This window comes from Phoenix dactylifera, chromosome 5 (assembly GCF_051530095.1).
Source record: "Phoenix dactylifera cultivar Ajwa chromosome 5, Ajwa_hap1_PhDact_Kaust_v1.1, whole genome shotgun sequence".
In the NCBI taxonomy this organism is placed as follows: domain Eukaryota; kingdom Viridiplantae; phylum Streptophyta; class Magnoliopsida; order Arecales; family Arecaceae; genus Phoenix; species Phoenix dactylifera.
The window spans coordinates 21,506,139-21,530,425 of NC_143194.1; the positions used below are offsets into that span (position 1 = coordinate 21,506,139).

Sequence of the window (24,287 nt, forward strand, 5' to 3'; positions counted from 1 at the left end):
TGGTAAAGGTATTTCATCGACGGTGCAGCGTGATTCCCTGCTAGGTGCATAATATCTGTTGCATGTTGCACTTTCAGGTAATACAGAGTTTTTAGTACTGTATTCCAGTTATATTATGTAATAAAACAGTTGCATACCATAAGAACTTCCAAGAAGCTTGATTTCAGATGGTCGAAATTCTTAGGAATAACCTTTAAGATGTTCCAAGATCAGAGAAAGGCTTGGTTTTCACTTTTACCGATATAAATCGATAAGCAAATTTGAAGATACTTTGCTCATAATTAATTCGGTCTTCTAATGGAAATGATTTCACCCTAGTCTTAATTGAAAGAAGTTAATTGATATTAGCAGTGTGGAGCGTTGGGGTTCTCCATTTTCCTCTATTTTTACGGTTGTACTTGAACCTATTTCTGGATCCATGATTATGTGCTGTTGATGAAATAAACGGTGGCTTTATCCCTAGTCACCCGCTACACTAAATCGAACATACTTGAAATATTAGTAGAGTCTAATATGAAAAAAATAAGTAATTAAAAAATATACATAAAAAATAAATCTAATTCACTCGATCTCCTTATTCTCAACTCATATGTTCCCTTATTACTTAGCAAACAATAACTTTAGCAATTCCAGGTCATTTTACTGTTAGCGTTGATAAAAATAAATTTTGCTCATCCTACTCTAAAATGAAAAAAAAAGGAAAAGAAAAAAAGTAATTGGTTCCATGGATGTTTGGTTATGCTTGGAAGGGGATAAATGAGATTTATTCCTACTTATCCTGGAAATAACTCCCAAACTTGGATAACTTTAACCCAAGTATCTAATCAAACTCTCATAATTACATTTATTCCAGGTTAGGATCCTTTTATACAAATTTAAACCTGATATAACTGGGTTTGAATATCTTCCCTGTCCTCTCCATTATCACAAAAAATGACCAATTCGGACCTCCAGTAATGTGACATAATATAATTTTATTATATAATATTATATTATATAATTATTGTGATATAATATCATTAAATATTATTATAATCTTATTATGTTATTATGCTATATAATATAATATAGTATTATAATTAGATATCTAATTGACTTGAACTGTATTTTGCCACCCTTTCCCCCTTATCCGCGTGTGTGATCCAAGATTTAAGCATCAGACTTTTAGTAGTACCTTTTGACTAACCTGTTTCATTGGTTAGCCTTGCGGTTAAAATAGCTGGCTTTGTGACCGATTTCAAAACCCCAAATACATTATGGAGTAAATATCTAAATAAAAGTCGTTATTAGCTGTTATCCCTTTAGCAAATAATGATTTTAAATGTTAATCTCCAAACAAAATCAGAAAAAAAACAATATGTTATTCTGCAAAACTTTACCTTACCTTACAATATATTATTATTTATTGTTCTTGTTCATTATTACCTGTCATGACAATCAAATATGTGGCCAATAGCAATACTGGAGGAATATCACTTTAAACCTCCGTTAGGCTTCAAATTGAGTGGACTCCGGACGGGGAAACTCCATAGATACTGTTTCTCACGTGTCGGGGGCCCACAATGAAGTCATGGGATTCGTCTACCAAACGAAGCTGTGAACTGGTTGCAGCCTTTCACGTACATGAACTTTAGGTGGGCCCGAGTGGTGCTCTTATTGAAGACCAACGTGTCAATATCTGGTTTGCTTACTCCCTTCTTCTGTACTGGTAGTCATTTCGTGATGGGCTAGGGTTAGATTACAGCAAGAAGGTCTCTCTCTTAACCAGTGAATCCTGACTCACCCGTTAAATGGATAGGTACATGAACCAAACGTTTGAAACTAGTTCTTATAAATTATTATGTGGATCAGGTCTACCATAAATATAGAATGAAATCATTCTATTTTTTCTTGTTCCTCTCTTCAGAAGAGAGTTCCTAGGCCAGGTTGAGTAACAATTCTTCCGGTCCAAGTGTGCGGCGTGCGCGCATAAAATATCGCATGCACGTTGCATTCTTTTGTGCGATAACCGCCATCTGATTGCTGATTGATGTAATTTCACGGGCTTAGTCTTTAATGATTGTAAGGTATCTTGCTTTGGGCATGAGCATGATTAATTTAACACAGATCATGTTGTTAATAGTTGCAACAATCTTTGAGCACGGTTCAACTAATTTGGAACTTCCAAGGCAAGGGAAGATGAGAAAAGAGGCGATTGAGGAAAAGCAGTGGTTATCTTTATATAAGTTTTAAAGGGAGATGAGAAGCCAAATAGAAGGCTAAACAATGAGCATGAACAAAATTATCTGATAGCTTAAGAGAAGAGGTTTGTGACAAGGTCAAAAAAAGGCTCGGAGGTCAGTATGGATCAGAGTATGTCTTTTCGATGTGGTTTAACCAAACAAGAGGCTTACACAGATATCAAAGCCATAGGCGAGGAGTTGAAATTTCTGGACAATGGCAATTCAAAAATAGATAAGATTTGGAAGACATAGAGCCTAGAGCCTAGAGCCTATCGGACTGGCTGCAATTTGAAGTCATGAAAGTGAAGAACCACTTAATAATCCCTCTGAAAAATTTACAATTAGTAATAGGGAAGACAGCAATGTCTAATGCTATGAGACATGTTTTTCAAAGAGCAAAATCTGAAGGGCAGAGGTCCTGATTATTAGTGTAGGTTGTTTTCTTTCGTACCAAGCATTTCAAAGAGTGTGATTGAGATAGGACCTAAACAAACATGAGGTGGTAGGAGAAAAAGGATGTGTGTGATAGGTCTTCATCCCTTTTTCAATTAAAGAATGATAATTTTTTTTAAAAGTGATTTTTTAAAGGAGCAACTACGAAGCACATAAACAAAGGACAAATTCAGTGTGAAAGCTTATGCTAATTTTATAGATATCTCCTTGTTCTTACAAAAATGCAAATTTAGATGTCAAATATAAGGTCATCAATGATCAACAAGAATATGGTGCTCCCAGGCAAACAAGTTTTTAAAACATGCACTAGTTACGTCTCCTAGTTACAGCGACATGAATTCTAATTAAGTCTCCTAGTTACGTCAATGAGTTCTCTAATAAATAATAGTAAAATCAAAGATAAAGATAATTATTTATCTCAGTTTTACTATGTTGGTTTGAGATAACATATTGTTGTCTTTAGATTGGTAGAATTTTTTCACCGTTTACTTTTGACGCGATAAAATGAGATCTTCCATCATCCCCATACCACTCATTCATCTTCTGTTTGTGACTTGCCACCATTCACCATCACCTTTAGCTCACCTCCTTTGCGATCTCTGAATTGGAAACCGAGAGCTTAATCCGCCCCCCCCAAATCGTTTAGCTTTTCTCCTACCCGTGGGCTGCTCTCCTAAGCTCCCTCCCCCCCGGATTTTCTGATTTATACTCCCCTGTTAGATTGGATACTTATAACTCTCTCTTAGCATCTTCACTCCCCTTCATGGGTTTCCTCAAAACAACCTCTTGATCCCTCTTACCACCAAATATATAGCTATCTTCTTTTCTCCACAGCTTTTTCTCTTCCTTTTCTTTCCCTCATCGTCCATGGATTCCACCAACAGTGGGAGCATCCAGTCCTCAAGCAGCGGCGACGATTACTACGACTCCCGGGCCGAAGCCATCTCCTCCTCCTTGAACCTTCCACCCCAACCACCACCACCACCACCACCACCTTCCTCTTCCCACCACCTGCACCACCACCCTTCTCCTTCCTCCTTCATCTCTCTACCGCCTCACGTCAACATCTTCCCTTCCACGCCGCCCGACCCCAACCCCTTCAATCTTGACATGACATGGGCTAGATCTCTTCCTCCATCATCACTATTAGAACACGATTGCACCATCCTTGATGGCTTAACCACCACCACCACCCCATCATCATCATCATCATCGAAAACTATGGCGGTCGCTGCTCTCGGTCGCAGTCTACCTTCAGGCAGCAGTAGCCTCAACCCCTCGGTGCAACTACCAACACAGCCTGCTCAACCCACCGCCACCACTCGAGGCTCCAAGAAGCGGCCACGGGCATCCCGGCGCGCACCCACCACCGTCCTCGAGACCGACACATCCAACTTCCGTGCGATGGTGCAAGAGTTCACCGGCTTCCCTGCAGCTCCCTTCATTTCCTCCCCATTCTCCCGCCCTCGGCTCGACCTCTTCCCTGCAGCCACCGCTACTGTCCCAGCTTACCCGTTCGGGCCCCTTGCTCAAAACCTCCGAGCTCCCCTCTTTGCTCCCATCTCTTCCTCCTCCTCCTCTATGGCTCATGCTGCTGCTTATTTTAGTAGAAACAGTGTTGCTAACGCAAACACTAGGCCAGCATCTACTCGTTCTAACACAAGCTCAAGGAGTACTACTTCGTCTAATAGCTACCAGTTGCCTTCTACTGTTCTTCAGCACCCAAATCTACTGCATATGAAAAGCCCAGACTTCACCTTCCAATCCTCTCTCCAACCTCGAGCCCCTCCCTGCCACAATTCATCCACTATGCCCGCCTTTGAAGCGAGCCCACCGCTAGGCCCTTCGGACCTTGCCGCTGAGGGTCTGGGGAGCCTCAGCGCCGTGGAAGGCCTGAAACTGAGCAGGAGGGCTGACGGATTCTCGGGCTGGGCTGATGGCTCAGCGTCAGAGGGCAGGGATCGATCCCAGTTCAGGTCGGCCATCGGAAACTACGACAACTTGCAGCAGGTTAGCAATACCACGCAGAGAAGGGATCCGAGAGCATGATATCGGCGAGAGGTGAAGGTAGAGTAGATTCATGGATTCTTTCTTCAGGTTAGAGAGTGCAAGGGATGGAAGGGACAGGGGTGTAATTTGTAGAGAAGGAAAAGTACGTCGTCGATCTTTGCTTCTGTTACACTATATAGACTAGTAGCTATACGCATTACGCACTCTTTCTATGAGTATGCGCACCTGATTTCTCTTGTGCATTTCTCTTGATCACTGTATATTTAAAAGGACAGGCTTTTATAGCTTTTTTTTTTTCTGGGCTTCTCATGTCTTTATCAAGCTAAGCTTATCCACATCTTCCTTGGATTCTCCCAAGATCTGCCCCTCCTAACTCATTGGCTAGAATTCCACTAGTAGACACACTGGGAACTTACCTTGTATACGGTATCCAAACAACAGTGTGGTGCAGTGCTAGATACTTGGGGATGTTGGGGTTTGTTAGTGTTTTATATTCTAGCAGTATTTATGTTTCGAGGAAGTATCAGTATTTTTTTTTTTTGTTGTTAAAACGGACATTTCATATATTACGAGTACGGATATATCCAATAAAATTAAAAAACAGTAAGTTTCGGAGTGTCCTAAGCAACTCTTCTTCTCCAGTCCATAAAGTACCTTCGGAATAACTAGCTACATAAGAAGCGGTTCAGCCTGTGGCCTTGTTAGCCTTCCTGACACATGCTTAGACTGATAGTATCAAGGTTCCTATTTGTGCTTTTGACTTGTGTGGTTAGGAGTGGTTGGTGGAGAAAGATGGGTTGGCCGGTTAGCCACCGGGATAATATATTATAATAGCAGGATCTCCCAAGGAGCTCTCGCTTTAAAGCCATGGAAGGCCTACTAAGGAAGCATTTCTTTTGGAGGCTGCCGACCCTAAATCTCCTGATCCATTCATGGCATGCATGCTATCCAAATTGTTGGATACAAGTCTAGCTTAATTTGCTTCTACATTTATAGTTTCATGAGTTATTTACATTTGATTGGTTCCAAAAACTAACACTTGCATTTGTGGTATATGCATGCGAGGAACTCTAGTTTAGGTTATATAAAGGCCCTATAAACTAATGATGAATCTGTAGATATCCCCACTGAGTACGATAGGTGTTTGATGTTTTTTTCATTTCCATAAATCGTTTTGCACATATACAAGGTTACGAACTAGATCTCCTTCCTTCTTGCTCGGATTGTTGATTGATCTCAATAATCTTGTTCCCCACTCTAAAGCAACAAATAAATCATTTGATCATCACTTCCCCAACTTTTGGAAGGTTTTAATTGATCGATCTTGGCAAGAGAGATGCCTTCATGCCCAGACATGGGGACCTTGGATTAGCACTTGGATCGGAGAAAGAGAGAATCCTAAATTATACTGCTCTTGCCTCTTCATAATTTAATTGGTTGCTTCCAAAGAAGTAGAGATGAATAGCTACGGAGAGGGACTGGAGGGGCCATTTAGGGGTGTTGCTTGTGACTCGTTGAATTCATGGTGGTCCATGCCAGAATGAATAATTTGTTCAATCGTGATGATGGCGTTCATGTGAAGGAGGAGACCACCTTGTGGATCTTAAAAGGAGAGTGTGGACTGGGGTTCTCGATCTCATCCAAAACTCTTCTGTCTCCCTCCCTCCACAGTAAGACAGACGTGGTCCTCAAAGACATCAATCTTTTCTGCCTCGGAAAGCTGACAATGATCCGACCAGCTCCCATGGCAAACGTTCACCATATGACAATATTCAAAAACGTATAAATTAATTGCTTCTCAGTGCCATGAACTAAAGAAAGGCATTCATTCATGCCTGGTTTATCTCTTTAATGGTTCTACTTCCTAATAAATTATTGGGTGGGTTCTCCCATCCCCCGTTATCAGAAGAAAGAAATACATCAGCTAGAGACGATGGGATACAAGAAACACCAAAGTTTTATAAAGGACCTGCATATCTCTCTCCTAATGATGGCCTCTTCTTCTCAATATGATGCCTTCGTCCATAGCTAACCATATTGGTGCAATCATGCCGACAGTTGCAGACGGGACCATTCACGGATCCTAGCTATACATTGAGTGCCCACACGTACGTCCTAGAATTACCTTTGACCATGTACGATTCGTAGGAATGATACATACTCAATGCGATGGCACGGTAATTATTGTTAACTCCCTCAGAATTCCTTCCAGACTCATCACGGAGCTCCAGGCACATGGGTTCCGTTTCTCCCTAACAAACTTCAAACAAACTTCCATCCAGAATGTTCCCAGGAGAGTTATAAAACCTCCGTCTCACGCTCTCTCATGTATTCTGTGGAATGAAATGTAATCTCATTATCTTCTCCATTCTTTTCACTCTCCTTCTTCTTCAACGTACTCCAGTAACTGGAGCGTCTGTGCCAGCTACTGTTCATCATTGTGCCGGGGTATATTAGTCCAGGCTAATAACCTCTTCATGGTATCAGAGCAGGAATCCTCCCTGTGTTTTGGTGAGCTCCCGACAACCTTTCTTTTTTCTCATAGTTCATGTCATCCGACTCAATTATTCTTGAAGTGGTCTTACCTCCTCTCGACGACGAAGCTATGGCATCTCCCGGATCAACAAACAATTCCACTGATGCTCGCAGAAGTTTCTCCAACTCTGCTATCTCCCCAAATCTAAAATTCCTCATCACAAGGATTCAATCCTTGGTTCCAACTCAACTCACAGCTGAGAACTATCTTACCTGGCGCTCACAAATCACTCGTGTCTTCAAGGCGAGTGGGTTTCTTACCTTTCTAGATAATACAGCACCCTCAGTGTCTTCCAATGATTCCGAGGAATTCGACAATTGGCTGTTTACAGACCAATTTCTGTCCACTGCGCTGTACTCTACAATCTCCCCTTCTCTTCTTCCTTTTGTAGTCAACTTAGAACACTGTCACCAGATCTGGAGGACTCTTGAAAATCGTCTGAATTCAGCCACTCGGACACACATTATCCAGCTAAAGAATGAACTGCACAATATTCGGAAGAACAATTTATCAATGCAACAGTACCTTAATGAAGTTCGATCAAAGGTTGATGCTTTGGCAGCTGCGGGATCCAACCCTGAAGCAGAAGACGTCATTCTCTACATTCTAAATGGCTTACCAACCTGCTATGACTCCTTCGCCACTGCCATTCGAACTCGTTCTTCCTCCATCACCCTTGATGAACTATATGCTCTACTCTGTAGCGAGGAAATTATCATGCTGTCTAAAGAAAAGCAACACTCTGTTCTTGATAATTCCTTTGCTTTAATGGCAACCAGAGGACGGGGCTGTGGACGTTACTTCTCCTCCTTTCGGGGACGTGGTCGCTCAAGACCAGGTGGCTGGTCTCCATCCTCTCCCAGCAGGGATTCCACATCTCTCATCGAATGCCAGATCTGTCATAAGCCTGGGCATTCAGCAGCTCGCTGCTGGTTTCGTATGGATCCCAGTTATCAAGGCAATCCTCGCCATTTCACTCGACCACAAGCTCACCTCGCTCATTCCTCTACTGGATCTTCATCTGGTGATTGGATCATTGACAGCGGAGCTTCACAACATATGACACCAGATTCATCCTTGGTTCATCAGCCCAGTTCCTACTCCGGCTCAGACAAGGTTCTACTGGGAGATGGTTCTTCCACTGATATTACTCATACAGGTTCAGGTATCCTTCATACTCCATTACACAAATTTTACCTACCTACGCTTCTACATACTCCACACATATCACATAACCTTCTTTCTGTCCACAAACTAGCTTTGGATCATAACTGCATCCTCATCTTTGATTCCTCTGGTTGTGTCATCAAGGACAAGCATTCCAACAAAACTCTATTCCAGGGACGATGCTCTGACGGCCTCTACAAAATTCCTTTCACTTTCACCCAGTCATCTCCTACAGCCTATATAGCGTCTACATCCCTCCCATCTTCAATCTGGCATCGTCGTTTGGGTCATCCGGCAAACACTACACTGCAACATCTCTCCAGCACTCTCCGTCTTCCTCGGTCAACTAACTATTCTTCCCTCTGTGAGCCCTGCTGCATGGCCAAGAGCAGTCGTCTTCCATTCAACTCACACTCACGGACTACAAAATCACCACTAGAACTAATCCACTCCGACGTCTGGGGTCCCTCTCCTCCCAGCTCCGATAACACCATTCGTTTCTATGTGTTGTTCGTGGATGACTTCACACGTTACTCGTGGGTCTATCCCCTTGCTCGCAAATCGGATGTATTTGATAAATTTTTACATTTCAAATCTCTTGTTGAACGACAATTCAGTCATTCCATTAAATGTTTTCGCTCTGACGGAGGGGGTGAATTTGCTAATAACCGATTCCACTCTCTCTTCTCATCTCTTGGCATCGTCCATCAACTCTCTGCACCATATACCCCAGAACAAAATGGGATAGCCGAGCGAAAACACCGACATTTACTAGAAACTACCCGTAGTATTCTCATTCATTCCTCTCTTCCCACAACGTTCTGGATTGATGCCCTGCTCACAGCTACGTATCTCATTAACAGATTGCCTACATCGACACTCAATTTTCAATCTCCATTCGAAGCACTTTACAACCACCCTCCAGACTACAATTTCCTCCGAACATTTGGTTGTCAATGCTATCCCTGGCTCCTCCCTCAAACCCATAGCAAGCTATCCCCTCGTTCCACACCTTGCATCTTCATTGGCTATTCTCCAAACCACAAGGCCTACAGGTGCTATAACCCAGCTACGGGAAAAGTCATCATCTCCAGGCATGTCCGCTTTGATGAATCTAAATTTCCTCACTCTTCCGCTCGTTCCACAACCTCAGCACAACCTCCTCTTCTGCCTTTTCCTTGTCTTGTACCACCCTCCCTATTACCTAACAATTCACACATCATTGCCTCGTCTCCACACTTCCCACAGCCAGCAACTTCAAATTCCATTTCTACCATCTCACCACAACCAGAGGATCGAGTCTCCTCCTCCTCCACAACTACCACACCTCCACCACCCGTTCGCCACCACATGATCACCAGACAGCAAACTGGTTCCCTTAAGCCCAAACAAATATTCTCACTCTTCAGCACCTCACCAGAACCATCTGAACCAACCTGTTACACAAAGGCAGTCATAGATATGCAGTGGAGAAAAGCCATGTCTACAGAGTTCGACGCCTTACTCAGCCAGCACACCTGGGATCTGGTACCTCGGCCTCCCTCCCAACAGGTTCTCGGATGCCGATGGACATACAGAATCAAGAGGAATTCAGACGGGTCCTTAGCTCGGTATAAAGCCAGATTAGTCGCCCAGGGTTTCAAACAACAATTCGGCATAGACTACACTGAGACATTCAGCCCCGTCGCCAAATTCCAAACCATCCGGCTCCTCCTTGCTCTTGCAGTTACCAAGCACTGGCAGGTCCGACAACTAGATGTATCCAATGCGTTTCTTCATGGGAAACTAGAAGAACTGGTCTACATGGAGCAACCACAAGGTTTCAGTGATCCTCAGCACCCAGACCATGTCTGCCTGCTTCGGAAGGCCATCTACGGTCTCAAACAGAGTCCCCGGCAATGGTTCGCTACATTTTCGAACTTCCTTCTACAACATGGTTTCAAATCCAGTGTTGCCGACCCGTCTCTGTTCTTCTCCCACCAAGACAATGCTTCAATGTATATTCTCATCTATGTGGACGACATCTTGCTCACAGGAGACTGTCCCCAGGCCTTAACAAACTTATTTCTTCAACTACAAGGTCAATTCCAGATGAAAGACCTGGGCCAATTATCTCATTTCCTGGGTATTCAAGCTACATTCTCTACTCATGGCGTTACACTCAACCAACAATCCTATGCCCTGAAACTTCTACACAAGGCCGGCATGCAGGATTGCAAACCAATGGCATCATCTCTTCCTTTGAAACTACCTGTCTCCCCTAACAGTTCGGCCCCATATTCCGACCCTACACACTACAGATGTCTCACTGGATCTCTACAATATCTGACTACTACCAGACCGGACCTTTCTTTTGCCGTTAACTATTTGTGTCAATTCATGCATAAGCCACTCGAGATACATTTTCAACTTCTCAAGCGAGTACTTTGCTACATCAAAGGCACTGCTGCTCTCGGTCTCTTCTTCAAACCTGGCTCTCTTCAGCTTTCAGCTTTCTCCGACTCAGACTGGGCAGGGGATTTCAATGATCGGAGATCGACCACAGGATACTGCATCTATCTAGGTCCAACTTAATCTCATGGTACGCGAAGAAGCAACCCACAGTCGCCAGGTCCTCCACCGAAGCCGAATACAGAGCTCTAGCAGTCACTGCATCGAAAATCATCTGGCTTCGTCGCTTGCTATTCGAACTTCAAATACCACCCGGTGCATCAACTCCCTTACACTGTGACAACATATCAGCGTTAGCCTTGGCATCCAATCCTGTATTTCATGCTAGAACTAAACATATTGAAGTAGACTATCACTTTGTAAGGGAGAAAATCCACTCCGGTGAACTATGCACAGCTCACGTCGCCTCCGATGATCAGCCAGCCGATATTTTCACCAAGGCCCTCTCAACTCGCCGCCACCGTACTCTCTGCAACAAGCTGATGCTGATTCCCTCACCATCATCTTGCAGGGGGATATTAACTCCCTCAGAATTCCTTCCAGACTCATCACGGAGCTCCAGGCACATGGGTTCCGTTTCTCCCTAACAAACTTCAAACAAACTTCCATCCAGAATGTTCCCAGGAGAGTTATAAAACCTCCGTCTCACGCTCTCTCATGTATTCTGTGGAATGAAATGTAATCTCATTATCTTCTCCATTCTTTTCACTCTCCTTCTTCTTCAACGTACTCCAGTAACTGGAGCGTCTGTGCCAGCTACTGTTCATCATTGTGCCGGGGTATATTAGTCCAGGCTAATAACCTCTTCAATTATCACAGAACGTCCACCGTCGTAAACGAGCTTTTATTTTTTCTTTCTTTTTTACAGTTTTTTATGTCCGTCGAACTTGCATGCACCTTACCACGGATTCTTCGGGCAGCATTTGGCGGAGCGGATCCGCTCACTCCCCTTACCACGAAGTGGCGGACCAGACGTACGTGTGTGGAGTTCCTCAACCAGATCCAGGGTCAGGATGGGCGATCTCTCCCGCATCCTTAGGCGGGAGTACGAGCCTGGCCCGGATTGTGCCTGGATCTGGCGATTGGGGCTCCACCCGAGGGTAGCGTTGTTTCTCTGGAAGGTGGTATGGGACCGTCTTCCTACTAGGGCTGTACTTGGAGGTCGAGGTGTGAGGATCCCATTGGTGTGCGGGGTTTGTGGTGTGGCCGAGACGGTGGACCATGCTCTGCTTCGGTGCACATGGGCTAGGGGCACTTGGCGTCTGGCAGGGGTCCCATAGGTCGTATGGCGGGGTAGGGACCTGTTCTTACAGGCCATGCGTCAGGGCTCGGAGTCCCCGCTGTTTCGTCAGGGGGCTGTTCGAGCGAGCTGCACTGCCTACCAGATCTGGCTGGCTAGGAATGCTCGCACCTTCGACGAACGTCGTATGTCGCCGCGATTTGTGGTCGAGTGTGCCCGCGTTCAAGCGGCTGAGCTGGGTTACACCATCCCTGTTGGAGGGACCTTGATAGTTTGGGACATCTGGGGTTCCCACTTTGCTTCGGCAGTTTCTCGTACGGTGTTTTTCACCTGGGAGCCCCCACCCCCGAGTTTCCTCAAGGTCAACTTTGATGGGTCTGTTTTGGATGGTGGCATACGAGGAGGCGCAGGCTTTGTTATTCGGGACCCGTCTGCCAGGATTGTGGCTGTCGGTGGCAGTCAGTTATTTGACACTTCGGTTCCGAGTGCAGAGCTGAGTGCAGCCTAGGCGGGCCTTCGCCATGCACGGTGTGTCTTACAGGCTAGGTCCGTCATCCTGGAGGGTGACTCGGCCACCGTCATTAGTTGGATCCAGAGGGGTCCAAGGAGTGGCGGTAGTGACCATCCCTTGCTCCGTGATATTTGGGCTATGGCGGGGGATGGATGGGTTTTTCAGGCCAAACATATTTACCGTGAAGGAAATGGTGCCGCGGATTGGGTAGCTGCGTACGTAGCTTGTCACTCCGGAGGCACCTTGTGGATTGGTGATGGGGAGTTGCCTTTGGCACTCCGAGGTATCCTATTTTTTGACCTTATTGGGTGTATCCGATCCCGTCAGGTATGATCCACCTGCATTAGCCAAAAAAAAAAAAAAAACTTGCATGCACCTTTCATGAAACACAAACACTTTTTGAAATCCGCATTCTCCCCCTGTTCGTCTTAAAATAAGGCGAATCATTGCTGTAAAATTAGATGCCATATATTTTAAATAACTTAAAAAATAGTTGATCTTTTTTTCGCGACGTCGACTGTTGGACAGCTCTTTGCATAGTTCTCAAGGCATTCTGAATTTTCTCGTTCATCTGCTGCACAGATTTCCAAGCGACTATTGCGTGATCCAATGATGGTTTTGCACGAGGGAAGGTGAATCGTTCTTTCACGTAAAAGATACAACCTCAGTCTATTTATAAGAGCTCGTATGTGGCACATATTTAGTTTCATATTGATTATATGCTGAAGATATTTTAGATATTAATACAAACCTAAAAAATCTAAATAATACCACTGGGCCAGTTTTTGGATGAGAATTAAGTCATTAGAAATGGTATCAGAATAGACTTGGTCAATGATCCATGACTAATTAATCGGCATTTTATATAATAAACAAATTTGGAAACCCTTGTTGGCTAGCTTTTTTTTTTTGGTGAAGTCTTGAGTTATTACATTCTCATTGCTTGACAACAAATAAAGTTGGGCAAATTGCGAATTGGATAGAGAGATATCTATGTGATATTTCATGCTCATGTCCAGTAGTTGTGCAGAAACTTTTGGGATATTTTTCCTGCTATCATAAATCAAAGGTTTATGAGCGACTCATTCTTGGAGGATCACATTGTAAACTTTTAAAACCAAGCTCCCTCCTCAACATTTGGTTCCACATGGAGAAAGGGTAAAAAACTAAAGAAACATATGCTGGTAAAAGTTATGAGTGGGGATAAGTAAGGTTGTAAATAGGTTTGGTCGAATTAGGGCATGCTTGACCCCACCTAGTTTTCATGTATGAGACTTGATATTTGACCTGGGCCCAATCCAATAGATGATCGGATCTAGTTGGATTAGGTTGATGGAAAATGTTTTAGACCCAACAAGTCATTTGGATTGGATTAGGTCTTGAATCGGACCCAACACAAAATATTTAGATCTAGGTTGGCTTCGTATCAGGTCCAGATCTAAATTTGTTTATTAACAAAATTATATGAATAGAATATTGTTCTTATTTATGAATGAAACTGAATTTTGACTACCACAATTATTTACTAGCATTGTCAAAACTCCATGAATAAATATTTATCTAGAACCACAATCTGTCTCAAGATGTTAATAACCTCAGTAGCTGGCTTTTCTTAATGTAGCGAGATTAATTTGAGCACTTTATTGTAACATAAAAAAAAAAAGAGGAGACGACTTGGAATACTTTCTTTGGATTGACTCAGGTCGGTAACCAATAAAAAGATCCAAAATAGACCCATCTAGTGGACGGATCACATTGATATAGATTAGGTCAAGGTTTATGAAATCTAGACCCAACCACAAATGTGGAATGATTCTCATATTTAAACACGATCCGGCTCCATGGGTCTTCAAGAATGGGTTGGGTCAGTTCAGATCTAGATGGATCAGGTTTGGTCACAGGTCAATCCAATTTATTTGCAACCTTAGAGATTAAGTAAAATCTTGAATATGCTTGACCTATAATAATATACAAGCAAACCAGCTCTTTGATATGCTTGATTTTACATAAGCGAACTAAAATTTCAAAATCATCTGTATCTTGAAGAGACTCCATGTATTTTTCCATTTTATTCTTTTATTGGACTATCCAAAAAAATATTTCAAAATGATTAGATAAACAAAAGGACAGATAGAAAACAACCCCACCCTTTAAGGAAACATAAGCATGCAAACGAGTCTGATTTGGATAGAATATATGCAAATTTTGAATTGTATGTAAGGTGAGGAACCAAGCGGGTGTATGTTTAACCCTATATCATCATGCGTGGAGTAGATTTAGGTACTTAAATAAGATCAAGAAACCCAAATAATATATTCCAGCTAGCTTTTTTGAATAAAATTTTGGATTATTATAAATGATATCAGAATAAGCCCTATCTTTTGTCTATATGGATTGTGGGATACTGCAACTTAGACCCTTTTAGGATTAATCATAGGCTGATCATTGTATTTGTAGTTGGATTTGAAAACTATTCCTTTCTCCTCCTCCTCAGTTATGAAAAAAAAAAAATCTTCCTAGATTCCGTTAAAGTTCTCAAGTTGACTTCATCTACATCTTCAACAACCATCCTTATTTCCTCAAAGCGGTCGGGACCCTTAGTCTAATGAAAATATTAGGACTTAAATGAAAAAAATATATGAGGACCAGTATGGGTATGTGTTTAGTTCTATATAGATTGTGTGCTAAGTAAATTTTGGATACTTATATAAGGCCAAAGAATCAAAATATATTTATCAGCTAATTGGAATGAGGCAGGTGGAGCTTCTCTCCTCCCTTTTGTCACAAAATAATATTAAGTAATTGATATATGTAAATCTAATCCCTCTTTGTCTGTGTTATTCTTTTGGGTATACATTTTGATCTCTCCGAGCTGAAGTATCTCATCTTTTAAATTTGTATTTTTTGATCTTAGCCTATCTTTTCTAAAGTTTAAGTATATATATATCTTTTGATTTTAGCTCTGAAACAGCATGAATACATCAACTAAAACTACTGCTTTAGGACGGTCTTGGATATCCGCTATCAAGGATGAACTTGAGATTATTGGATTGGACGGTGAATTAGATCATTACCATGTAAGATGATCCGAGGTACAAACAAACGTGAGATGTCGTCACCTCCATTGAGGTCGGTTGGCTGTTGGAGCCATCGCCCCTTCCAAAAATCCCCTAATTCGGTAGTCTAAGATCCAGCGGGAGAAATTGAAGGGGAGATCGTCATAGTTATACGAATCAGGAGAACTTAGGGTTTCCCATTTTTCTCGGGACTTGGAAGCAGGTTGTTTGATTTCAGATTGAGCGAAGCGAGGGAGGGAGAGTAGGAGGAAATAATAGTAGTGAGAGGAGAGAGATGCGGCCCTTGACATTCTTGAAGTACAACCGGGAGTGGGACCTGCTCTTCTCGTGCGCCAAGGACCACAACCCCACCGTCTGGTTCGCCGATGAAGGCGATCGCCTCGGCACCGACCGCGGTCACAACGGCGCCGTCTGGTGCTGCGACGTCTCCCGTAACTATTTTTACGCCCCACTATTCGCTTCCCTCTCTCCTGGGATCTCTTTGGGTCTTTTCTATCGCCTTGTTTGGTTTGCATCGGCGTATCTGCTAGAAAGTTAAGGTTTTTGCAGGCCCGTTGGATTCTATGAATTTTTTCGCGGTTTTCTTATTTTTCTGGCTATTCTTTTGGGTTTTTACTTATCTTCTTTCTTTGGTTTCGATAATATTGTTCTGTTTGGTTGCAGGTAATTTCATATTCATGCTGAAAAACTAGGAGCCTTTTTTCAAAAGATTTTTGATGTTTTAAAAGATTTTTTAATTTTTCTCCAGTATATATTTAAATTATTTTTCTTATTGTTCTGCTTTTGATGTAATGTTCAGTATTTTTATTTAATGTGATAGGTAAAATTCTCTATATGATCATGTCATTTTTTTCAATATGCCATTAACTATTTTTTTATTTTAATAATGATCCAGGTGATTCTAGACTCTGATCACAGGCAGTGCATACCAGATTGTAAAGCTGCGGTAATGTTCAGACAGGAGCTCAACTCTATTCTTTTAACTTGGATTCTCCAGCTAGAGCTGTGGATTTTTCTGTGGGTGATAAGCTTGCTGTGATCACTACCAACCCATTTATTTGGCTTCCATCCACCATTCAAGTGAAACGAATTTCCAGAGATCCTACTGAACGTATGGATTGTTATATGGTATCTTCATCCTAATATAAGTGACACACAATTCCCTTATTGAACCTGTATGTTTCTTGTTTTAGAAACGAACTATTTTTGCATTTAAATGTTATGGTTGTTAAATGTTCTATTAATTGATCTCCATCAACAAATGGTTGGAATGTGATTAAGCGGCTTACACTGAAGTGTCTTTTTTATTAGTTTTCATGAATAATAACTAGTCGGTGGCCTTCCATTTAGGTTCAATAAATGATGTTGAATTTAGCTAACAGGTAAAACTATTGGTCTGTACTTTTACCCACATTGCACACGTTGCTACGAATTAATTTGAATCTGCAGTTAGGTGTGGCTATTGTATGATATGAAATCGTAGCACTATATAAGATTATAAACTTGCAGTATAGTTTATTGATGAAGCAGCTGTATATATTACATGTATATTTCATGTAATATGATCACCCTAATTTAACTTCACGGTAATTTTTGTTTACTCAAAATATTTCTTGCAGAGACTAGTGAATCAGTGCTTACAATTAAGGAACCTCAAGGAAGAACCAATAGGGCTGTTTGGGGGCCTTTAAACAAAACTATAATAAGTGCTGGTGAAGATATGGTAATCCTTATATGGGATTGTGAGGTGGGAACAAGCATCCTCATATTTATAATTTTTCTCCAAAAAAGTACGTATTGGTATATTCATAGGGCAATACATTGCAATCCTTTTTTGTGACTCTCAATTACATGTTTGTTCAGTGTTGGAATTTATATTTTGAATGTGCAGACTGGACACCTGCTGAAGGAGTCAGATAAAGAAACTGGTCATCAGAAAACAATAACTCGACCATCAAAATCTGCAGATGATTCTCATTTCATCACAGCTTCCTTGGATAAAACTGCTAAGGTGATAATCTGTCTTGATTATATAGCTATTATAAGATTTACCTTTATATTATGTCTGGTTGGCTTGTGATTGTGCTCTTAGTTGTTCATATGTAATCTTGACTTAGCTCTGGGATACAAGGACATTGACTCTTATCAAGACGTACGTGACAGAATGCCCTGTCAATGCTTGTACAATATCTCCGCTTCTTGACCATGTATTTATCTAACTTACTCATCTATGTCTGCATCTGCTTGTGAGCTTTGTGCTATACCTTTGTAATATATTGTCATTTTTATTATTGTTAAAAACTTCTAGGCAAAATACATGCACAAAATTTTTATGTAAATAAATGTCAAAATATGTTTTAACATCAGGGCTTCTTTAGGAATTTTTGATGATATTAGAATCTGAAAATGGGATAACTTGAACGCTTATATGTCGAGGGTGCACTTAGAGGGCTCATGGTATTGGCAAAGACAAAAATCTAGTATCATATAGTTGTTTTTCTAGTTATCCACACTCCTTTTGGACTACCGTCAGAGGGTTCTTACTGAATGGTGACTTGATGTACCCTTTGTTAGTGGAAGATTATTGCGTAAACTGCATATAACCCAATGATCACTCAGCTATAAAGCATACACACAAATATGAGATGCATATACACAGATATACTGAAATATTATGTCTTGAAAGAATAGGATATGATAACAGCTGAGATACAAGAATAGTTAATTATAGATCTTTTGCAGATATCATAGTTTATGAAATGGATGATCCCAATATATATGTATATGTATATATATAAGCATTCGTAAAGCACAATGGATGATCCCAATATCATAGTTCATGCTTTGTACAATAACTTCAACATCCACAAATTCCATCATTTAGTTGTCATTCGCATTCATGAAATGCAGTTCATACTTCCCATTAACATAAACATCATACTTTAAGCTAACCATCCATCATTAAAAGTTAAAATTCATTTAAAATAAAATAAAATAAAAGAAATCGATTCCCTTCGTCCCGGGAAGCAAGTGACCTAACTCCTAAGTGTATCTGAGAAGTATATGGAAATCCCTTTTTGAATTTTAGATATTAAAACTATTTGATGCATATCCTAACCATATCAAACAAGTATCAAATCTGATACAATTTCAGATACAGAGATGGCATGCATATTGAACTATTTGTGTTTCCTAGTTACAGGGTATATGGTTTCCTTTCTAAAGATTTTAAGTTTTTTCAATAAAAAAAAAAGGTTTGGACCCTGTTGAGCTGGTAACATGGAGGCTTGGTCCTTGAATTGGTTCAAGAGTGTGAGTGCAAGTTTAAAACTCGTGATTTTGTGGCAGATATAGAAATAGAGAAACTAGAAAGTCTTTTAGAGGTTACCTTTCAATATTGAGGAATAATATGCATCATGGGAAGTATTTTTTTATATGTGCATGTTCCTGTTGCTAGATACTGGATTTTTGCTTTTATGTTAGTCTAGAGCTTCAGTTAATTTCTGAGTTGAATTTTGTTTTTTGTTTTTCTTTAGGTAATGATTGGAGGTGATCAGGATGCATCACATGTCACAACCACTGATCGCCGTGCTGGAAAGTTTGAGGCTAAATTTTTTCATAAGGTGATCTTTCTTCATTTTATGTCAATAACATGAAGTTTAGAATTTTAAATTAGAAATCATATGCTTATGCTGCATTTTCCTACTTGCAATACAGATTCTTCAAGAAGAGATTGGGGGTGTGAAAGGCATTTTGGACCAATAAATGCTCTAGCATTCAATCCTGATGGCAGAAAGTTCTCTTTCTGCCCTTCCTTGCCCTTCCTTTAGTTTATGTCTTTGTAGCCGTAGTTTTTGAAGTTACTAACAAAACAAAACAAGTTTCTGTGCTTATTATACAACTGTTTGTATATGCACATCTTTTCATATTTATGATGCTTTTAAATTTGTTATTGTACGCTTAATTGCATTATGTATGTGCCCTATTGCTTCTGTACTGCTTTTGGATGGTTTTTACTTTTATACTTGCTTAATTCTTCTTTTTGTCATCTCTAAAATGTTATTTGTGTGTCTGCATGCATGCCTGCATGTTCCAATGTGTGTGTACACTTGCACAAGTTTGGGATTTTAGTCTAATATGAAAAGTAGGGAATACAAAAACTGTCCCATTTTTTTCCAACATGTTACTTTTTGTTATCTTTTACTGATTTTCACCTGGTGCCCTGGAGATTAGGTGGCACATTCAGATACTCATGCAATTTCTTTACTTGTTACTGAATAATTTAACGTGTTAATTATTATTTCCAGTTCTGGTATGGCAATTTTGTGGATAGTGTGAGTAAGCCAATTATATTTGGCACTATATCTATATACAAATTGTGCCATTGTAGTCGAGGATTTTGGAGTTATTAAAGAAGTGAAGTTGTGGAGTTGAAAGGATATTTCACTGACAGAGTGATGTTACTTTAAAATGGTTCTAAATTCAACATTTTTTAAAAAGCCTCATGAATGAGGAACTGCAAAGTTGATACCATATGATTGAGACCAATGTCTGCTATGCCGATACCGGGCCCCGTACCGGTTGCCCAGTGGCACGGGTTAGTACGGCCCCACGCCGTGCCGTGCCGTGCCGTGCCGACCCGACCCAGTACTAATGCAGTAGAGGTGGGGGAGAGGGAGAACGAGAAAAAGGGAGGGAGGAAGGAAGAGAGAGGCCGGCCGGCGGATGCCGGAGAGCCTCTGCGTGGAGGAGGCGGAGGCCGGGGAGATGCTGAGGCGGGCTTCGCCAATGGTCCCCTGTTTCGTTCAAATATATTGCCTATCATCTTTCTTCGCCAGCTGTTTCTCAGGTCTGCGCTTTCTTTCAGGGAGAAGGCAATCTTGTCTATGTAACAAATAAAGCTTGTTGTTTGTGTGTTGCTTGTCAAAAATGTCTGGTTGCATGCAGCTTTTAAATTTTTGTTTCATTCGAGCCTTTGGAAATTTTTCAACAATGCCTTCTGCTTTCACCACTGATGAGTTCTGCACTGTTTCAGAATGTGAGCATGGTGCAGATCTTGCATCATTTCTGTGACTAAAACCTGACCCTCTTCAGAATGCTGAAAAATGTGAAGCTGCATTCCTGAGAAGTCAGTTTGGATATTTGATTGTAGCCTTGCACACTAGCCTCAATTGGCAGACGGATGGTCTTTTAGGCTTATGTTGGTGGTGCACTTTTAGGTTATATTTGGTTTTCCACTTTTCTTGCAGTGTTTAGAAAAATCATCATTTATCATCCATTTTTCTCCGCCTATGTTTGAGTAGGAGCATCATTCTGATAAAAAACCTGGCCTAGCAGTACTTCACAGAGTGAATCGGTGATGCTGCTGAACCAGCGGTGGAAGTTCCATACACGGCTTGTACTAGTAAGAAAGACCTGAAGATCACTTCTGGCCAGGACATTTGGTGTTTAAAACAAGAGCCTTAGTCTATAAGTTGTGGTCCTTTATGATGTGCCTTGTAAATTTTTCACTTGGTCCGGTTTAAAGTTTTAAAGTTTATCCAATATGTAATCTTAATGATAACTGGAAAGTTGAGGTCCTTTAGGCAACTGCAATTATTTAATTCTAACACACAAGTCGGTCCAATTATCTTATGCCTTGGAGAGTTAAATATGTGGTGTCCCAACCTTAGCTATAAACCATTCAACTCTACTGATCATTCTACCTTTTGATCTTATAAGAATGGCATATGGAGAGGAAGAAAGTTGAGTCCACGTAAGATCCGCGATGCTATTCTTCTAGAGTTATTGCATGCAAGTGCCATGTCTGTCCATTATCCAAGGTTTTCACACAACGACGTGGTTTCTACCTCGATAGGTGATCAATAGCAGATGATCTGAGATCTTAGATTATCTCGCACAAAAATAAAAGATGGAGTGGTTCTGGAAAGAGGGATTTCAGATATATTTCATTGATGGGTGTCTGATATGAAACAAACCTCGCTGGTGTAAATCCTTGCTAGTATCCAGCTGCCTCTAAGCTTGGATTGTTTGGGGTCTGGTTCAGGTTCAGGCACAAACTACTCACAGATTGATTCAGGCCGACTCCAGCTAGGACTTGACATGAAAAATTTCTTCTCCTTTTGTTTCGGTTATCTTAGGCAGGAAATATTCCATAGCTCTTTCCCGTTGCCTAGGGAACCTTGATGAAGAGAAGATTCAAATCCAAGTCTTCGGTACAACCAACAAGGACTTTACCAGGTGGCTAAGTTTTCACTTTCAAATATCCAAATACTTGTATATAGATCTAATAAAATATAATAATAAGTAACTTGTTGCATGATCTTTTAAAATTAAAAGGAGAAAGGACATGGATCTTTAATGGTATATGATGATATAGTATCACTAATGTTCTCTGGTACTAGAATTGCTTCAAAGGACATGTCACATGCATGCACCAATATACATGAGCTAATAATGTCATCATACTTTGCTATGAATTGCTTTTTATATGACAATGCAGCATAACAATGATCTAGGAGGATCCTCATATTGATGTACACCACTTTGGCCACTACGAACAGAGCTGGACAGGAACAGAAGTAGGATCCACTACATTAGGAAGCCGACTCATAGGCCTAACTTTCAAGGTCATAACTTGATCATACGACGTCCGTTTGAGATGATTTTTTTTCTTTTGAATTAAGCAATTTTTGAGATCTACGATGTGACACCCTTTAAGGGGTGGTGCCCTTAGTGATCGATCCCAAATTTCATCATTTGGGCGTGAAATGAACCGGTCAAATCGAAAGTTAATTTTTTTTGGGGGGTAAGATTTTGATCAGGCGTAGCTTTCTATCCAAGAAGAATCAGACAAAGCAACACAAGGAAGAGTTGATGTAGAAGCCGAGAACTATCTCTTTAGAATTTTTATCTTTTTTTTAAAAAAAATATACTAGTAATATCTATTTTAGGAAAGAAAGTTTTGGTTGATTTAGGAAGTATTATCAAGGAGCGATGGTATTGAACTATCACATTCATATCATCAGCTATATACCTTTTTCCGGTGCTTGAGTTGCTTCATATGCAATATCACATGCGTGCACTCACATACACATCCTAATAATATTGTTGTTAAACTTCCAATGGGCCATTATTACCATCACATATTATAGAAAAATATGGCGTCGCAGTAGGCCGTTGAATCAGTGAATGCATTATCGAAAACAGATCGATGTTGGTGCTACTCAACATTGTCACTCAGATCATCAGTTATACGTCAGATACTCAAATTGCATCGTATACCTTATCACATGCATGCACTAACATACCTGTGCTTATAATGTCGTTAGACCATGGTACGAGCCAAACTGCCAATCATCTTTTATAGACAAATTAAGTATGCTAAAGCCATAGTTGCATGAATAAACTAGCCAAAAGCTATTCCCCTGCTACTTGAGACGAATGGTTAATTGAAGCCAATTTTCCGTGGCCCACCCGTCCGGAAGGGGCGTTTGTCCTTTGACGTTGCCAAGGGTCCTTTTGCAAGCCGCTTGAGATCCCAGCAACTCAAAAGCAAAATCAAAATCAAAGGAGAGCTGGATGGTGGTTTCTTAAAGCATGCACCCCAAAGTTTCAGACACTTGCCATTTGCATTATAGAAGCAAGCAATCCTCCTTCTTCAACCCACCCATCGTGCATGTGCTTCCCCACTCTCTATCACTTCTTGATGATCACCATGGCTGAATCCCATGATTCCCTCCACCTCCAATGTAAACTAAGCTACATCAGACTGACCAATCTCGGCAACGTTGGTCTCACGAAGAATCTCTTTATGAGATGCTATATCTCTGCTGGGAGTGGAAGGAGGATTCAGATCGACACTCATGAAATCCCATCGAGGGATGATCTAACATGGGACTGCATCGCATCGGTGGAGTGTCAGGGGCCCTCGAGCCGGATGCAAGAGCTACGAGAGCAACACAGCATCGTGTTCGAGCTACGCCGGAGGAAAGAGATGCCGGTTCTTGGGAGACTAGCAAGGTCTGAGCTTTTCGGAAGAGCTGAGATTGCATGGAGAGATGTATGGGGGTCAACTGACATGTCCGTAGAGAGACAGGTTAGTCTTGGTCCGACGAAATGTTTGCCCGTTGCCGTTGAGCCGCCTGTGTTGGTGGTCAGGGTGGAGGTTGGAGTGTCAAAAGCGGCGGAGAATGGGAGAGTTGGCCGGAGGGTAGAGTGGAAGGAGGGATGTAGCTGTGGAGACTGTGAGTGGAGGAGCGTGGGCGAGGACGAGGTGGGTGTGTTTGCAGTGGCAGATGATGCATGCGAGTAGTTCTCCATGCTAAACTTATATTACTGTGCATTTGTTTCAATCTAATTGTATAATTTTTGTTTCTCCATATGGCCTGGTGTTGATATACCTCCCTCCCTCCCTCTCCCTCTCTCCCTCTCTCTCTCTCTCTCTCTCTCTCTCTCTCTCTCTGTGTGTGTGTGTGTGTGTGTGTGTGTGGTCTGATGATGTTTGTTCCGAATTAAGCACTTAATTACAGGAAGTATGTGGAAAATTTAACACCCTAAACTAACATCTTGATGACTGCATAAGTATAGATCTATACTTACAATAACTATGGGTTCTCAT

General features: G+C 41.4%; 2 protein-coding genes, 1 long non-coding RNA gene and 1 pseudogene across 4 annotated transcripts; all 4 read left to right on the forward strand.

Annotated features, from left to right (window-relative positions):
• Window positions 1–3,288: 3,288 nt before the first annotated feature.
• LOC103711263 (uncharacterized) lies at window positions 3,289–4,983 on the forward strand. The gene has a single exon (XM_008797346.4). The coding sequence runs from the start codon at window positions 3,543–3,545 to the stop codon at window positions 4,722–4,724; it is 1,182 nt and encodes a 393-aa protein (XP_008795568.3). The 5' UTR covers window positions 3,289–3,542; the 3' UTR covers window positions 4,725–4,983.
• A 10,815-nt stretch (window positions 4,984–15,798) lies between these two features.
• LOC103711286 (eukaryotic translation initiation factor 3 subunit I-like) lies at window positions 15,799–19,659 on the forward strand (annotated as a pseudogene). Its single transcript, XR_015987106.2, has 7 exons — window positions 15,799–16,098; window positions 16,563–16,778; window positions 17,287–17,414; window positions 17,559–17,678; window positions 17,785–17,874; window positions 19,204–19,290; window positions 19,385–19,659. The product of XR_015987106.2 is annotated as a eukaryotic translation initiation factor 3 subunit I-like (transcript).
• A 734-nt stretch (window positions 19,660–20,393) lies between these two features.
• On the forward strand, window positions 20,394–20,864 carry LOC148703464 (uncharacterized). Its single transcript, XR_015987107.1, has 2 exons — window positions 20,394–20,516; window positions 20,703–20,864. It is a non-coding gene; the product is annotated as an uncharacterized LOC148703464 (long non-coding RNA).
• Window positions 20,865–22,983: 2,119 nt separating this feature from the next.
• Window positions 22,984–24,048, forward strand: LOC120111775 (uncharacterized). The gene has a single exon (XM_039129674.2). The coding sequence runs from the start codon at window positions 23,346–23,348 to the stop codon at window positions 23,979–23,981; it is 636 nt and encodes a 211-aa protein (XP_038985602.2). The 5' UTR covers window positions 22,984–23,345; the 3' UTR covers window positions 23,982–24,048.
• Window positions 24,049–24,287: the final 239 nt, after the last annotated feature.